The 19,703-nt window shown below is 31.0% G+C and overlaps 2 protein-coding genes across 2 annotated transcripts; both read left to right on the top strand.

The window, feature by feature from the left end:
• Positions 1-7,112: 7,112 nt before the first annotated feature.
• Positions 7,113-9,626, top strand: TRIADDRAFT_55805 (uncharacterized protein; the record flags this gene model as incomplete). The annotated part of the gene is made up of 9 exons (XM_002112069.1): positions 7,113-7,116; positions 7,177-7,247; positions 7,413-7,508; positions 7,602-7,685; positions 8,257-8,313; positions 8,392-8,469; positions 9,113-9,169; positions 9,269-9,340; positions 9,483-9,626. 9 exons carry the CDS (start codon positions 7,113-7,115, stop codon positions 9,624-9,626), a joined length of 663 nt encoding a protein of 220 aa, XP_002112105.1.
• A 1,985-nt stretch (positions 9,627-11,611) lies between these two features.
• TRIADDRAFT_55804 (uncharacterized protein) lies at positions 11,612-18,667 on the top strand (the record flags this gene model as incomplete). The annotated part of the gene is made up of 17 exons (XM_002112068.1): positions 11,612-11,615; positions 11,980-12,380; positions 12,545-12,609; positions 12,831-12,942; positions 13,954-13,991; positions 14,100-14,217; positions 14,311-14,375; positions 14,472-14,533; positions 14,710-14,747; positions 15,221-16,458; positions 16,632-16,724; positions 16,888-17,011; positions 17,148-17,309; positions 17,581-17,666; positions 17,835-17,904; positions 18,123-18,273; positions 18,510-18,667. The coding sequence occupies 17 exons, from the start codon at positions 11,612-11,614 to the stop codon at positions 18,665-18,667; spliced, it is 2,985 nt and encodes a 994-aa protein (XP_002112104.1).
• Between the last annotated feature and the right edge of the window lie 1,036 nt (positions 18,668-19,703).

Raw genomic sequence — 19,703 nt, 5'->3', positions numbered from 1 at the left:
AATTGGCGAAAAAAGTATTATCATAGGTATTATAGAATAAAGTAGTCTATCATGACTATTCTAGTTGTCTAGTACATGATGTTGATATTGATTCTACACTAGGGTATCGAAATAGTTTGATAGCCGAAAATAAATCAAATCATTAGCTCCTAATAAAATTGTTAAACAGAACACAACTAATATCGAGAAAGTGAAAGCTACCATTAAGCTAGAAATAGTGAATGAATCAAGATGGTAGTTATAAGAGAAGAATAAAATTAAAATGTAAATAGGCTATAAGAAAATAGTTATGGTACATTATCCATCTAATGGAACCCAATCGTAGCATTAACGCAATCTTGTATTATTTGATATTAAAAATCGCCTGAAATTGAATTACATTGATCACTGATCCATCTATTACATCATGGATGAAATGAAGCAAGGGCTACCTCAATTATAATGACTAGATTACTTAGCATGGATCTAAATCAACGTTATAGAAAAATGTACATGATAAATGGGTCTAACACCTTTTCATTTTTCTTAAATTCCATAACATGGATATTGGTGAAGGGTAACTTGACAACAGATAGAAATAATTGAAAGTCGGTTGGATAATCTTGGGGATAGTAATACTATTCTAAGATTCGAAAGAGATTTTTGAAATACCTAGAGAGAAAATTATTGGATAGCGATAACTGCTCTATAGTCAACTCTTTTTATCCCATGATAAAGTGTAAGAATAAAATTTTCTCTCTTTATAATAAAGAATCAATAAAAATAGAAACAATCAATATTGACAAGCAATAATATACTAATTAAAGTAGAATCAATAGATGATGATATAATTAGGAAAATAAATGGAGGGAGAATATAATCAAGAGATCATTTTCAATCCAATACCGGTACTGTAAGAAATAATGTCAAGATAAAGGATAAAATAGAATATTATTCTTATCAAATATTAATCGCTTCACATCATGCACCTGTTTTTTTTATCTTCTATTATCGAATGGATATTTATTTTCATTTGTAATACTATTAGTTTTAGGACGGACATCATATTGTTGCCATCGTTATTGATAGAGTATCTTTTTTATTCTTTCACTTGAAGACACTCAAATAGCGGATGGAATCGATTCTCATCGTTTGCTTCTTGTATTCAATTTTCAATCAATTAATATTATTCTATCTACAGTAACGATGTCAATGTACACATTAAGTCTAAATTGCAATTTAATTTAATGGAGGTAAATTAAATACAATAAAAATATCTTGTGTTGCCTTGTATTTTCCTCTCTATTCTCTGCTCTGGAGTATTTGTTGTAGCTTTAGTCTTACTTAATGAAACACCGGATGAACAGTAGAAAGTAGAATTGAATGAATGCAATACTGTTCCACTTTATAACTTTTATTGAGTTTGACTTCATTATAATGATATCCGAAACATCAAAGTAAGTTATACTTTTTCACATCGTAATCAATCATCTCTATCCATTTGTAAATGAAAATTATGTAATTATCTGGATCATTTGTCTATAAAAACGATAGCAATATCATTTCGGTCATAATAGACCTGAAAATCTTGCAATACGGTAGTTTAACTTAATTTTGTTCCTGATATTTATTCCGATTATGATTCATGCTTCACCGCTGATGACACAATTTAGTTCAATGACGACTAATTACTTCTAGGTCTCTTTTCTAGGAGTAGAAGGGAATGAAACAGCCAAGATTAGTAGATTGTTTAGGCCTTAAAGATACCGAGGAAAAGTTTAAATTGAATAATTATTGATAAGATTGATTGATAATTCTGCTCTTGCAAGTATCAAAGTAAATCACTATTGATTAAGAATACCATGAGTTTAAATCGAAGACAGAAGTTACTGAATTGTCCATTCGTGACTCAATTTCGTGGCAAGACCAAATTAACTTCAGTTGAATTTATGCATATTTGGAGGCAATATGATCAAGATCGTAAGTAGATAAAATGATCCATCATTCCTATTTTTTATTTTTTTTTGGATTAGAATCGTTATTTTACCTTTCCTTCGTAGAATAATGACGCTTTAATTTAGGTATTACCGTTAAAACTGATCTATATTTCTGACTATGTACAAACAATCCTTCTCTATCATCGTAGTCGTTGATACATATATTTTAATCCAGGCCTAACCTTTAAAGTTGATTCATATTTCTGAGTATTTATAAATCATAAAGCCATTGAAAACCTCATCTAAAAACTTAAAAACAGTAACAAGAATATCCCTTTCTGTCATCATAACCGTTATGGAATCGTTATTTTATACTTTCTTAGTGAAATAGTGACGCTTTAATCCAGGCATTACCGTTAAAATTATCCATATTTCCGAATATTTATAAATGATAAAGCCTTTAAAATCCTCATTTTAATACTTAAAAATAGCAACAAGGGTCCTTCTTTGTCATTGTAGCCGTTGACACAGAGTTGAAGATATTTAAACTAGGCATTACCTTTAAAGTTCACTTCTATTTTCGAAAATTTAGAAATGATAAAGCTATTGAAGGCCTTATTTTAATACTTAATAATAGCAAAAAGAATCCTTCTCTATTATCGTAGGCGTTGATATATAGTTGAAGGTAGTTTAATCTAGGTATTACCTTTAAAGTTGATTTATATTTCTGAATGGTTATAAATGATAAAGTCATTGAAAAGCTCAATTTAATACTTAAAAACAGCAGCAAGAACCCTTCTTTGTCGTCATAGTTGTTGATACTGAATTGAAGATATTTTAAATAAGATGAAATTTGATATTACATACTACATGTAACTATACTGTGTTTGGATACTAATCAACCCTAAAATAAACTATCCAGTCCTGTATTTGGTGTGGTAATCATTGATGAAATAGAATAGGCAACGTGACTTACCGTGGCAGAAAATTGCAATTTTATTTCTTACTCGATGTTAAATTAGCTTATTGTAAGCGGACTTGTATAGTTCTACAATACAAATACAAAGTATTACCTCTCAACATGATTTTGTCCAAGCAAAGAGCTTTGGATTTACCCTAATTTGTACCCGCACCGCTTTCCAAAGCTATAGCTAGAATACAAAGACTTAATAATAATACATTTAGGTTCGATTTTCACTACTCTTCATTCTTTTATTCTTCCATATTTGACAGTGATCCCCGATCTTATCATAACAATCAAGTCGTTAAAAACTTATTTTAGGAAAGGCGATGGTAGTTCAAGTTGTTTCATAGTAATTAATTCAACAAAGGTGTTATGTGCTAGTTTACCGTATTTATGATCGAATTTAGAAAAGCTAATTTCCTCTGGCTATAATGCCTTTCCTGTTCAATATCTTAAACGATTTCTTGATCAACAAACAATCATAATGATGGCAATCAACTATCGTAATTTTAATCTTAAGTTGGACCAGCTAGCTATGTTTTCAAAATAGACTTGATACGGCTAGACTATTCTATTTAAGACTCTAGCTTAGGCCATGCTATGAAATCGGGTAAGGAGAATAAACTTCTAGGTAGGATGGATTTAGTCAAGGAACACGGTTCAGTAGTAGATCGATACTACTATATTTTAGTCGTAGTTTCCCCTTTTATATATACAATCCTTGAGTCTGTAGGGAACTATTTCAATAATTAAGAAGAGAGATTTAATTTCTAATAGATGAAACGAAAGTTGCCATGGGCATGATCATGATCAGTGTTATAACTAGTACTTGATCATTGCTGCTATATTCTAATCAAAATATTTCAATTCTACGGCAATCCTTGAGTCTATAGAGAACTAATATTATAGTTTAGACTATGCTGTTAAATCTAAAACTGACAATCAATTTCGAGTTATTAGATATTTGACAATGGCCATGATCTTAATCACTTTTTTATAGCTGGAAATACTAAGTTGTGTTGTTATGATTAAAAATTTTCACTCCTTATTTGATCATAACAGATGGGCTGTGATCACTAGCGACAATGCTATACATTGAAATTTCTAGAGTAAATAATGAAAGTCTGCGACCTCATTATAATCGCTAAACTTGAATTTCTTGTTTCTAGCCTACTTACAAGTCGATTGACTACATTTGATCCATCATACATTAAAATTAAAGTGGGATTGGTTCAAACACATTATTTTTTTCTCTATAAGTTTGCATTAAATCCCTTCTTATATATTATTCATTGATTCCAAGCTGAAATCTTCAATTGAAATTTACTGCTGTTTATCTTATTAAATGCAGTAATAAAATGAATAAAAATGCAATCATCCTTTCGATTGGTAAATTGAAATATGTAATTTTTAATGGAATACGCTATAGTATAGTATACAGTGTCGTCCCCATTTTTAAATTTACAAATTATTCGCATATCACAGAGAACTGTGTCCCTTGTGATTGTAATATAATTGGATCATTTATTCTTAGTTAAACTGAATTATCTTATTTCCAAGAGAATATTTATATAGTAGAGTATAGTCCCCATTTTGAAACTTAGAAATGTCATCATTTACCCTTTATGATTATCATGAAAAATTGCATCATTCATTCATTCTGTTACCAACCTAAAATATCTAATTTCTAACCGAATATCTAAACTTTAGTCCCTTATTCAGTTACAGTCTACGTTTAATTCTTAACCTATCCACTGAAATTCTTCAACGGGATCAGTGAAAGGTTTGCCTTTATGATCATAATTGGATATTAGACGATTCATTATTACCGAATTGAAATAAGTTATTTTCAATGGAATACAGCAGAATTCCCCTTTTGCTAGTAATCTATTAACTACGTTATTACATTCTTCAACTACCTAAATAAAATTTAATCAATTACAACTTTACCTTGATGATTATCATCGATATTAGATTAGCTCAAGAAATCATTTTTATGATACACGATAATAATGGCAGTTAATGGATAAAGGCACTTTAGAAAAGCATTATCTAACAATATGATTGTTGGAGAAGATAATTTTTGTAAAGTTATTGTTCGGTAGTTCATCACTCAATTAGAAGGTTATAAACTCTCAAGACTGATTCCAGTTCATTTTACAACTGGCGAGACTGATAAATTAATGAACAATACTAGTATTACCCTTGAACATAGAAAATGATCAAAATGATCAGTCATGATGGGCTGTAGTTGATCAACTCTGTTGTCATGAAATGACAGAATAGATCCCATCTGAAGTACACCTGGAATCATGACGACTATTCACATCATGAGACTAATTGACATCAATTAAAATACTGTCAAACTTTGAAAAATAGATTGGATCCAATATTAAACAGAGACAGAATGTCATGCTAGGATTATTTATCTGTCACAATCATTCTTTCACGCTATTGAATTTCTTCTGCTGTAGAAATGGTTTAGTAAGCCACAACCCAATCATTCGTGACTGATTCAAGAGTTAGGATTATAATATCCGGTAAATGGCAATAATGCTATGTCATTAGAAGCGTATGACCATATTCAATTTTAAAAATATGATTTAGAGTGGTTTAAAATTCAGGCAATTTCAAATTCAAGATACTGGATACAGCACTTAAAGAGTATACTATAAGCCATTCTAGGGGCTATTACTCTTTCTAGAATAACATAATGACAGTTTTAATGTATTAAATAATAGCAATAGCAACATGACGATATCATGAATCGATCTTAAAACAGATGAACAGTCTTAAATTTTGCCTTAGAAAGATCTAATTTCTATAGTAGAATCATGAATTGCTATCTAAACTTATTCCGTTGCTATGATGAAGATTTCATCTTTCTCTTTATGGTATATCAGTATGGATAAGATCATTTATCAATGAAGTAAAACGGTGATCAGTAATTTCTACATGGTATTTTTATGAACATAAAGAACTGATTTATTTGATGCCTAACCCTTAGTTACGTAATGCAATTAAGAACAGAATTATTTTAATTAAATCAAGCATCTTACGGCTAAATATGGGTACTTTTCCCCCTCAATTGACCCCAACTATAAAGTAATAACGTCAACATTGCTTTCATCTTTTATAGATTTATTTTCGTAGACACTTTACTATTTGATCTGTCTCCGTATTCTATGTTATTATATCATGATATAGGATTATAAAAATCAACTATTGATAAAACGATATTACTGCTGATAGATCTACACTATTGCCTAAAGTAGACTCCATAATAAATAGATCTATCTGAATAATTCTTCAAGAGACCAGCTTTCTCCGATGACTTTAGTCAGATATAAAAATGATTTCTATATCGTCTGCTCTATTCTCAGTAGATTATTTTGTTCTTTGCCGTATCTATTGCAGTTAAATTTATAGTAATTTTGGCTATATTTAATAATAATCTATATATCGCCTGCTAACTGCTATTCCTATGCAGTAATTAATGAGATATATATCTTAAATTACGCTTTCATCTGTTACGTATAAGCACAACTTTATTGAAATAGTTAAGCATCAAAGTCCTATCTAACTTCTTGAATCTAACTCCTTTCTGTATAACGAATATACACCTTATATATGCTCTTTATAAATACATATTGGTCTCCTCAATACCATGTTAAGCTACAATACTGCATCTTAATATGACAGTAGCAATATTTCTTAATTATGTATAAATGTGTGGGTATATATGGATATACGTCCAATTAGTTATACCATGTCAGCATATCTACTGTACATATCAATTACATATTTATGGATTTGATAGCGTTACTCACTACAATATCACACGTAACTAATATTTACTGCCAGTATAAGATATACAAACAGAAAATACTAATCAAGTCAGTAAAAATTGACTAACATATAATTAAAATATTCATAATGATTTTAAGACAGAAGATAGTATCATAAATGAGCATTATGTTAAATCTTTCAACGTTTTCATAAATTTTGGATGAATATTCTAATATGTTTTTATGCTGTTGGAGGGATTTTATTTTTATCTAAATTGATAAAGGAATTATTATTCATTTACTTTGAGTTCTAAAATCTTACTTAACCACAGAAATAATGTTAATTATTACAAAATAGTTCCCTAAGATAGTTTTCCAACATTAAAATCTATATTAGCGTACCCATATTTTTAAAATTTCTGCAGCTTTACTGTCTAATAACATATGGGTATGAAATTTGACGATTTCTAGCCAATTTATTCAGTTTTTTAATTCTTAACAATTTTAGATAATGGATATATCGAAAGCCAAGAATTGCAACAGTTTTTAAAAGATCTTATTAAAGAGGGAATCAACAAAGTAAGACACTCTTGCCATAATGTGATTATTACATCACATTAAGAAGACTAACTTCTAAGAAATACATCGAATAATGCTATAGTAATAATATGAGTCAAAAGGATAATTTAATAAATAAGTTATGACTTTAAATATCAATTCTGTAAAATTTTGCTAAATCAATAGGAAGTCAACGATAATGATAAGGAATTCAAACGCTATAAGAATGATCTATTAGAATTTTGTGATTCAAATAATGACGGAAGAATTGAAATGGAAGAGGTATGATAAGATAAGCCAGTAAAATTAGAGCTGGCAATAGTCCATTCTCGGATGGTCTAAATTAATTTACTTCTATGGCAATTTTTTTATCAGCTTGCCTTAGTCTTACCTGTTGAGGAAAATTTCTTACGTCAATTTCGAAGATCAAGCGAATTATCTGCGAGTGATTTCATGAAGGTAAAGTTGATATTAAAACCCTATTAGCGCTTTAACATAAAGCGTTTAATATTCAGTTTAAATTAAGTTGAAACAGTCATCAAAACGGAAATTGACCATAGTAACAGAATATTTATTCTGAATAAGCTAGATTATTGAACAGCAATATTAACATCTACCTACCTGATCTATTTTCATCCTTTTAAGTTAAAAATCGCCTCTTTCTAGTAGCGACAGCTGTTCGAGACTGCATTTGATTTCCTTGATACTCTAATTATTAGCAAATTTATCATTGCGGCTGTTCACTGCCGCTTATGATTGATACAGTGCATTAGTTTAACATTGCTTACTCTTGGAAATATTAGCTAGTTAAATAGCGACTATAGGAGAGCTTGGCATTTCTTATACGGATATAATATTAATTTTCATATTATATATGGTTGTAGCTTAAAGTAAAGGCACAGAATGCCTTACGGACTTACGTCATTAGCTACCAAATTTATATGAATCTTACAGTACTGGATCCTCACTTGCGAGGATTAAAGTTAGACTTTTTTAACCGTTCATTAAATCAGTTGAATATCGATTACAGGTTTGGCACCACTATGATGCGGATAACAGTGGATATCTTGAAGAAGATGAAATGAAAGTGAGTCAATTTTGCTATTTAGCCAACCTTAATCTTGCGCTAATGAAGTATCTATTGGTATACTTGTATTTCATTTAGGGATTAGTTCGAGACGTCTTACGCCGTGGTAAAGATTCTGTAAGCTTAACTGATGTTGAAAACTATACCCGAGGAGCCGTAAGTACCTGATGTAGATACTATTGCTGTAGTAGTTGAGTAAATTAGATGCTGTATAATTCACTAATCTATTTCGATATAGAAGTGTAATATATTGACTAATTACATTGATCATTACCAAATTTGAATCGAAACTGATGTAGTGTTAAACAAGAAGGCTTAATGGGAAATTTTCTTGTCCTTTTCTTCACAGCTAGAAGTGTTCGATCTTAATAATGATGGCAAATTAGATTTGAAGGAAACACAGATGTACAAAATAATTTGTCGACATTAACTGAAGATGTTGTCATTTACTTTACCCAATCGTGATGTCGATTAAAAGTGCTGATTTCTAATATTTTCTCCTTTTCAGGATGCTGCCTGTTGAGGATAACTTTTTTCTGCAATTTGGGGTATATATAGCTAGTAGATAAATGATTTTATTTTGATTAAAATGTACGTCTGATCCAAATATCCACAATACAGCATTTGTTATAATTAGAGCTCGACTAAATCAAACATATTAAGCAATTAATATTTAAATATATGTTATAATTTAAAAAAATTTTATGTTAATATGTAGCTGTTAGATAAATGATTCTATTTTGATTAAATGGACATCTAATCTAAATACCTACAATATGGTATAATATGTTATAATTAGACCAAGACTAAACTAAGCAGGAAAGAATTTCAAAGTGTTTTCAATCATTATGACAAGGTCAGAATTAAAATGCCACATTAACTGTAGTCGATTTGGTAATTTTGTAAATTATAATTCATTTTCTTTGCTAATGGTCATAACTTCATCTTTGAAAAGGATAATAATGGTTACATTGAAGATTACGAATTGGAGGGATTATTAAAGGATTTAGTTCAAGTTGATGGAAAGGTAATTGAGCAACGCATGGGAGCAATGAAAGCAAATTAGTTTCGCTCCTAAATTTAAATCTGATATCTAGTTTTACAGTATTTCCTATATATTTTCCACGTGATAGTTATCATCTTAGTTGACTCTATCAATTCCATTGCAGGATATGACTGTTCGAGTAATAGAAAGGCTGAAAAAGGATTTATTAAGTCTATGTGATAGAAATAAAGATGGTCGCTTACAAATGGACGAACTAGCCTCATTTTTCTGTTATGATAGATCTAAATCACTACCAGGTCGCAAATAGAGTTGCACGATATGAAGTCTCTCTTATCTTCATTATTTTGGGCAAAACGTTTGCAATTATGGATATATATTGGAACTTTATACTAAATAGCAATTATTGGTGATGAATTGGATCCATATTATGGAGAGATTTTTTATTCTATTACACATCTATAGCAAGCTTTAGGTCATTGATCTACCATAGCAGAGTAATACATATAGATACGCAATTCTAAGTAATGATAAAAATTCAGATACTTTTCCAATCGCATGGACCAATAGTCTGATCTATACCAAAGAATAACAAGATGCATGAGTTTGATACTACTATATTAATGATACCGATGTTCCTATTTAAGCTATATCTCAGCTAGATATTAAGACTATCAGTACAAATACTAAAAACTTGAATTCTAATTATTTATGAACATTGAGATACATAGATATATGTACTGAAGGATATTACTCTGAACTATTTTAATTCCTATAAAATTCGTAAATTTTTGAATGATATTTCATCCTATTATTTTCAGTTTGGCTTGTAAAGTTGAGAAGATTAAATTGGCAATCTTATGATTAGGCTTAGTTAATTATTATTATTTAAACTTGATACTGACTGTAAGATTTATAGATTATATAATTTTATCCTGATAATTTTTGGTAAGATAAAAAATGATTAAAGTTACAGTGGCTGCATATAAATCAGGAATTCCTGTAATTACTGAAAGATTGTATTTTGAGTTAATTCTATAAGCGATTGTAACGGTACTTATTAATAAACGATCAGGAGTGATATTTAATTCCCAGAAGTAGTTTGTTGTCACGATTGTGTAAAAAATTATTTATTACAATATGACCTTGTATACTATTAATATGTAGGTGTTCATTAGCAGCACTTGAAGGTTACATTTTGCATGTTGTTCATCTGATTAAATGAGTGATTCTAACTTATTATAATTTAGTACAATCAAGTTATGTAATATACGCCGAAGCTGGTATTATGGGCCTTTAAAATTTTGACTCATTGTCATACTCTGATCAGAACAAATAGGTTATTGCAGAATAGAACGCAATGCAGAAAAACTGAGAATTTATTTCTTTCATGTTATTTGCTTCTGCATTTACCTAAGAGGTTGACGTATTTATTCACCAGAAGCAACTTCAGCTATGTAAAGACTTTTTGGATCAATCTAAGTTCGAAAATTTACTTTTAATGACATTGTTTCGTCTCCTAATAGATCTCTTATTTAAGCAGCTCTAGCATATATTACCAAGAGCATAGTCTGTCCGAAAGTACATCATTATGTGATAATGGGAATAATTTTGGATTTCTTCATGGCGCTCTATTTAGCTCATAATGCTATCTACCCAAGCCAATGTAAATGATGTTATGGATGCATATATTTTTGACGTAATTTAACTCTCTTGATTGACATCATGATTGCAATAGTAGACATTTACATCATACTTCCTCGCATAAATTACTCATTATCCTATCGTATGTAATATGGTGATAATAACGATAGCTATAAATGTTATTACAGGAGCCTATTAGCATAATTTTTGTAAAGAATTAGTTGCTGATTGGCATAGTATTATTTCGTCGCATTGGTAAATGATTCTATATTCAACGCGCTGAAAGTTGCTATGGCAACATTCTATTCTTGATTAAATATAAAACATAACTACAACATGTCCGACCTTAGTTAAATTGTATTAGTGGCAGGTTCTGTTATTTACACTACTAGAAGCTATTAACGTAGTATTAATTAAAATTGATACAGGTTCTACTAGATTAAAGTTACATCCACTTATTGTGAAGTAATTCGTATACGCATAAAGAGATAAAGGACAAGATAGACTACCACTAGATGAGATATCGAATAAAAGATAGAAAGCAATGATAATGGAATCATGCAATTGAGATGATTTGCTAGTAGTACAATAAAATAGTATTAGATAAGTATTTTTTTTGCGGTATAAACGACTTTGAAATTGATTGGCAAAATGGGTAAGTACGCTATATTAACAGAATGTTGATAGTATCTAAACCATTTTTTTATAGTAAACTTTTCGAGAGTAGTAAACTACTGTAGAGTGGAGTATTATTTGTAAGCAATGAGTAATATACAATTTCACATGACATCAGAAATAAAAGCTCGTTGGCGATTGTTTTAATTTTAGCTAATAAAGTGATGAAAATAGATTTTAAAATTATATAGTAATGTCAAGTCGAATAGGTAGAAATATGTTCTAGACCTTAATTTTAACGATGCTATGGTGGTGTTACTTAGAGTATGTTTACATATATTATCGTATGCTAGCTTTTGTAAGTGATTAAATTGGTTGCTACATCATGCTGTGTTCTATTGTAGTTGATTATCAGACTAAGCCAAGACCGCAGACTGTATCCCACACGACGCAGTTATATTATGGGCCACATCAACTTAAAAACATCAAGAGACAAGTAGAAAGACAGTTTACTAGGAGAAGGCCAAAATCGGAACCTGCTCGAAGAGTATTTATAACACAATCAAACGGCGATCCCGAATTGGAGATACCAGATGCATCGATGGTTCATAAAAGCTTGCCATATACAACATATTCTGCCCGACTTGAAATGTCCAGACGATATGCTTCAAGTTCCAGCCATAAAAGAACAGCTTCTGCATCTACTGTGCCTATGAAGGTACCAGTATCGCCACAATCCACCATTACTTCCCTTCCAACATTCCAAACAAAACCAATAGAAAGAGAAGAACCAACGCTTTGCCCAGTGAGTGAATTAATGCGTAAAGGATGCTTATCACCGTCAATTTCAAGAAACTTTTCATATTTTTAATTCTATTTCGATTTTCAACATCACGATTATAGTGTAATATTGTCAGTAGAAAAATGCGAAATTTCTCATAATTATAATTTGACAAATTATGGTTTTAGCTACCATTTGCTACTCCTAAAAGTCCAATCCAATTCAAACCAGATACATTGCCAGGATATTACAAGTACGCTAAATTGAATTTTCTTAAGCTTGATTATCATTGAAATCATGATTTTTATCCAATCTTGAAAGAAAGAATACTTCTATAACGTTCTAATATTAAGTGTTAACGAAATGTGTTAGTGAACCGTGGCTAATTGTGGTCTATCTCTAAATTATCATTTATTAATAACAACGGTGTAAAATTTCAATATGGGAAATTGATAAAATTGTTTATTTCTGTAGATCTTCTCCTGTGAGAACTCCAAATTATGACATTCCGGATAAGGTAACCATTAAACCAGAGCCTCATCCTTCCTTCACTAAAATCCAACAAAAAGTTAAAATTAATTATGTGGTATGTTTATTGTTGATACTAACTTGTATAGCTTAAAACGATTAAGGTGTTGATGAGGTTGTTCATTTCGTTATGGTGAGAAAAAATTTCGTCTGGTACAAATTTTTTATTTACGCTGAAGTTATTACTTGTGTTACTATAAATTAATGCCAGAATAGTGGATTTTGTAATGTAGAACTCCTTCTAATATACAATCAAGAAAGAAAAACTAGCTGATATATTCTTTATAAGGAAAATTCTGACTTAATGTACTTGGCATCTGCAATTATGTATAAGCTAGTATTCAAGTATCGGCAAAATCAAAGTGATAATTTTACTAATAATTTTAACCCTATACACTAGTCATCTTTCATAGTCGCTAAGTAGAATTGAAAAATTTTTTCGCCTATTATAAATTATTTTATTTACGTTGAAGTTATTACTTCCATTACATTAAATCAATGTCAGAACAGCAGATTTTGCAATATGGAACTGCTTTTGATGTTCAATCAAGGGAGAAAAGCTATCTGATATATTCTTTAGAAGAATGATTTTGCCTTATCTTGTAGAAAATCAGAGGTCAATTTATTAATAGTCGTAATTTTCAATTTGCATGTTTCAAAACTCCTGATCCAATTGATTAGTCAAATTATGCCTCAAATATAGCGTGGAAAATAATAAATTTGATTGCTTTTGGCAGCTTCAGTTATTTATAAGCTAGCAATTAAGTACCGGTAAAATCTAAGTGATAATTTCACTAATAACTTTAGCCTATACGCTAGCCATCTTTCGTTGTCGATAATCTGATATTAAAGTGCTAGCTCAATGATGGAATTGTTGTAAGATATAAAATAAGCTTCTTCGTTAAGCTACGTAGTAGGATAAAATGAACTTCATGTAAGCATCTAATGAATTTAGTAGTCCATGACTGCCCTCAATCTAACGGTAGCAGTAGGTTAAGCTTAGTTTCACATCGATTCGTGACTATTTCGTTTATTCCCCCGGCTTAATTCAGTCTTTCTGTCTTTGTAGCAAAATTTAGAAGACTGTAAAGACGATAAAGTCCCAAGGTAAGACTGAAGAAGAAAAATAGTAGGCTTTGAGCTTAATCAACGTTAACTTTAATCAGTAGGTCATTCAATTTCAATTTACCTTGCTTTCAATCTATATGATTATAGCTATGAATTGTTACCTACTGAAGTTGTCAGGAAGAAACCAACGGTTGCACAGCCCGAACGATTTCTTGCTCGATATTCTGAATTTAATAATAGTCGAATGAGGCAAAAACTAATGTTTGTAAGTTCAAGAGTTAATTTCAGACAGAAAATATTCCCCTGAACTTACCTTATTATTATGTCATCCATTTTAACATCTTGATTATTATGATAGGTTAAATCGCATCGAGTTGATCGGTCATATTATATGGCAGGTACCGGACTTGAATTAAAGGCTAGGTAATTCATCCTCTAAATAATATTTTATTTTAGCTCCTTTCGCTCTATTAGACAAAATTTCTTACTGATTGCTATACCTTACTTAATTTAATTTAGAGCTTATAAACCAGCTGTTTGTGAGTCGGAAATTTTAACTTGCACTCCAGTTTCTACTATAGGTAAGTAGGATTAAAGCAGCTCAAGGTTTTAAAAATTTGGAGATATTTCTATAGCTAACGCTACCTGTCAAGAAATACATATCGTTGTAACTTGGAGAATCTTTCTCTTCTTTTCGTCATCTGTATGTAATCGTAACCAAATTTCATTTCTTTTAATCCTATTTGTGATCCCTTAGAATCTCTTGAATTTGATCTAACTACAGAAGATGGCGAGGTAAATCGAATTGCTCTTGGATATTTTATAGCGAAAATTTAGGAATGATTAATTTTACGAATTATTGTCCTATAACAGTCTCTGCTAATTTAAATGATGCGTATAGACAGTCATTTCTCACCAAATAAGGCCAAGTACCAACATAGTGGTTATAATTATAGTATATAGCCGTGACATATATAATAAATTGTAGAGAGCGAAGAAAATTAAATTACTTCTAGATATTCTATCGGCAAAATTTAAAAATAATCAATTTCTCAAATTATCAATCTAAACAGTCTCAGCTAATTTAAATACGCCTATACAGTAATTTCTCACAAAATAGAATAAAGTACTAGGTCAAGTGGTTACCTTAATTTACTTATTCTTAACGCCGCTTCCGTGTAATAATTATACACATATAATTTAGGAATTACAATATCATGTTATAGTGAGTATTAACTCTCTATGTAATTTGGATTCAACTATTTTAGAGTACATTGAATGAGTCTAAGGATGAACGATTGCGAGAAGGTGCCATAGGCCGGCTATCAGAAGGAACAGAGGAGTCTGATGTCGAAGATCAAGAAAATGAAATTGAAAATTTGGCGGAAAGTCTTGCTTTACATACTTCTCCCAGGAATCAGTATGATAAAAGAGAAAATTTAATCTATCTCGATATCAAAAGAAGGGGTGGGAAACCATTAAGAAAAGGTCTACAGAGTGTTGAGTACGGACAGTTTGTACCCGAAGATCCAAGTAATACAAAGTTAAATCAAGTAGAAACCAAAATTGTTACTGAAAGCTATCCTGAGCCCCAAATCATAGAACAAGAACCTTCTAGTTCGCTACCAGTAGATGAAAAAGAGATTGAACCCATTAATGTACTGCATTCATTAGGTATTCAAGGTAGAGCAGCTAAGTTTGTTACCTCCAGAAGAAAACCTACCATTCCAAGAAAGTCAAGAACACAAAAACTGAAACAAAAATCGAAAAATCAACAGCACAATCTATCATCGGTTGCACCGGTTGTTGATCAGCATGAAATGGATCAAGATGGAATGCCAGCGATATCACCATCTAAACCAGAAAAATCCATTCTAAGAAAACGTACTTTTAAAAAATCAATTACTTCGTCTGCTATTCAAATTAAGAAAGGTCTACGATGGACTCTTGATGAAGATGAAGACAACAATCCACATAGTTCTAAGGAAGAAAAAGAGCCAGTACTGCCCAATTACAATCATGATGTTTTTCTCTTTTCCAAGAGGGCTGAGTTTCTTCGAAATTTACGCAAAGATACGGTAACCTCTGATAGTAGTAGTAAACTACCGAAATGGAGTCTTGCTAGCGACGATGAAGGGAGCGCATCGAGATTGATTTTGAAGAGTGCTCAACGGCATAGCGATAGCTCTTTGAACAAACTGACTCAAAACCTTGCTACATCATCAGCAAAATCCAAGCGAGAATTAAGAAAATCGGTTAGCCCTTCTAGCTTAAGGGCAATTGATGAATTGAGTATCAGTAAAAAGAGTAGTTCCGATGGAGAATACCATCGAATTTATGATGGTGAAATTGAAGTAGGCAAAAAGAGTCCTTTGAAGAAAACTGGGCATAGAAAGAGTAAAAGTGGTCGAAGTTCTTCACCAACCCATATTTTAAGTGGTACCATCGTTAGCAAGCATAAAAAAGAAGATACTACAAGACGTCGCCATCTTTCTAGTACTAAAAAGTAAGAGGAGGATGATGATCATCATGAAAGTATTAAGAGAGCGAGATCTGATCATTACTTTAAATATTGATTACTTTCAATTTTTCTTCCTATCATCTCTATTAAATGTCATTTCAACAAAGGTAACAAAGAAACGATCAAGAATTTTATACTAAAATTTTTTCTTTAATTAGTATTCGCATAAGAAGTATTGGAGAATTAAGTAGTGCTGGTTATGATCCAATTAAATTATTACACGACAATCCCAGCGGACTCAATAAATTAGAGTGAGTAATTCAGCCAGAAGAACTTTTATTATCAGATGATTCATTGATAGCTATAATACCGATGGATAGCATCGAGATAGACATTTATGAATTAAACTAAATGGCCTATTTGACTAAAAATGAATTTACTAAAGCTGTCATCATCATGTTGATTTATTTCCAGGTCCTTCCTTCGTTTGCAATCCAATAGCGGTTTATACGATGATACTGCTTCCACTATTAGCGATCTTAGAAGTGAACTAAGCTTGATGATGCAAAGCGACGATGATGATGATGAGAATTTCCAAGTAGGGCTATTGGCCTTTAGTGTTAAGGAAGACGGCTATCTCTTCCATATTCGTTCTACTTGCTAATAAAGCGTTATTATCATCCAAATTGAATATCATTCTCACAATTATGAATTATTATTTCCAAACGTTGTAGTTGCCAGCCATGTATACCTTTACTAGCGAACCGCAGCGCAAGGCATTTGAAGCTAAATTTGAGCAATTGGATGTTAATGGTGATCATCGCGTTTCAATAGAGGAATTAAGGCGGAAAATGTTTGCCTCTGTCGATGATCATGCGGTTAAAAATTTGATGAATGTAAGTTAGAGAGTCTGTAATTAAAAATATTCCTATATAAGCAACGGCAATATTTTACTTTCTGATTTTATGCTTGATATTATGATCAGGGAATACCATTTCAGTCTGCAGTTTTTTCCACTACCGTAGTTTCATGCTTTAAGTATCAATTTTAGCTTTTAAATCGTTTTGAAGTAAAACAGTATTGAAAGAGAGGCATCGACATGCAAAATTGAAACTAAAATTTTGTATTAAATTTATTTTATATAACGACAAAAATTTTTCTCCTTAGTTATTTGATCTTGACGGGGATGGTGAGATTGATGTGCGGGAATTTATCGTTATTGCGTCTTTAAACGATAAGCTTTCGGGCTCCAGGTTAGTTCAATCTAGTCTATGATAACCAAATATCGTCATCGTCGATTGCTGATACGAAACACACAGAAGCATACTGCCCATATTATGATTTAGAATATATAAATAAATTTAAAGAGTGGGTACAGTCTGATCCAATTTTCTAACAAGATCATCACTTTCTTTGACCAGAACTATCAACGAAGAGGCGCTACTAGAATTCGACTTGGATCGATTAGCTCATTTATTACGTAGTTATAGGGTAAGTTGTCATTAAGTAAACCATCGCCTTAGGGTTGCTATTGATATCTATAAATCATCATGTCTGTATATACCTCATAAACTTGGAAGCCTTAAAATAGTAATGAATACACTTGAAAATATACAAGTAACAAATCGATATCAAAGTTAAAACAATCTGACAAGAGCGTGCCCGGATCATAACTGATTTTCCGTGTCATTTTCGAAATTTATCATTAGGAAATGTTCTCCTTAATTGATCACGACGAAGATGGCTACTTGTTAACATCTGAATTATCCATTATGATTTCTGCTGCTATTGGTATCAAATTAGGAACCAACAGAAATTTTGTTCGCAAATTAGTCCATTTAATTGACAAGGATCATAGTGGTGAGATATGAAATACTTGGACAAAGCGACATTGATATCGCAATCGATCTAGATTCAGTTTCTCAGCGCTATGATGTAGTAGTTATGACTATCAAATCGAAGCAGTATCTATTAACTGTTAGCTTATCCTTATTGTTAAAATTATAATTAAGAAATAATTAAATGAGTACAGATAAAATTGGGATCGAACTTCATTTCTTGGCATTTTCTGAACCAAATTTTATCTTTCTCGATAGGAACGATCGATTTTGTGGAGTTTATGACCTACATACCATTTTTTGTTCAGCTTCACGAAGCTGTCGTCAATAAACCAGTATTCGATGAATCTACAGGAAAGGATCAAAAAGCATTAGAAAGAGAGTTCAAGAAAAGCATTAAAAAGCACCATCATTAAATTTCTCGTCAAACAATATTTTGAATATTTTTATTTACGACAGATTTATATTATTATCTATCCGATTAAGAGCTAAAAAGTAATAAATTTTTGTATCATATCTCCTCAAAATAGTTCTATCATTGGTTCAATCTTGATGGATCACATTTTCCTTCATGAAATTGGTATTACTAACTTTAATGGACAGCAGAAAATAAAATTGATAAATTTGATTCTATACTGAATAAGATTTGTATGATGGATTTTAGATGCTGTAGTTGTGGCTGAAAAATGAATAAAATTATTAACCTGTAGATTTTAAGTTGTATGATATTATTTTGACGGCAATATACAAACACCGGTGCTGTATTTAGTTTGAATCAAGGATAATTAATCTTGGATGGAGAAGAATGACTTAAAAATTTAATTATGACAGAGAAAGATTGAATATACTGTAATCTGTTAGTACCTTTAAAGAATCATGATTAGATTGATACGCAATACCAAATTTCTAAAAAAACGGATAAATTTGCCAAGAATGAGTATGCTGTATTCTGGATATAATCATAAATTATTGAAATTTTAATATTGCTATTTTGCTTATAATAATTATAATTACAATATTTGAATAGAAGCTTTAGTAGTTAATTTTATAATTACTATTGGAGATTTTCCTTTTAAATATACTGATAAGCTGCATATAAGGCACAAATTACCTGTGCAACGTTAATTTAACTACTGCAGACTATATAGCTTCCGTTAGGCCTCAAATTCGCTAAAATAGTGTACCCTGATTCTAATTCGCTTATGATAACTGCAATCAATTTATTTAGATAAGGATTAGTAATAAGTTTTGTAGTCGTAATTCGAACAGGCTCATAAATTAGAAGCAGAGCACAAACTACCAATATAACTCAATTTAACTACTGGAGAGTAGGTATCTTCTGTTAGGGCTCAAATTTGATATATAGGGTACCTTGATTATAGCAAAATTGATATGGTCTTGGACTATATTCTCAATGCCCTACAACATTACTGTGTTCAGTAAGTTCAAAGT

This window comes from Trichoplax adhaerens, genomic scaffold (assembly GCF_000150275.1).
Source record: "Trichoplax adhaerens TRIADscaffold_4 genomic scaffold, whole genome shotgun sequence".
NCBI lineage: Eukaryota > Metazoa > Placozoa > Uniplacotomia > Trichoplacea > Trichoplacidae > Trichoplax > Trichoplax adhaerens.
This window is presented reverse-complemented; position numbering and strand designations above follow the sequence as displayed.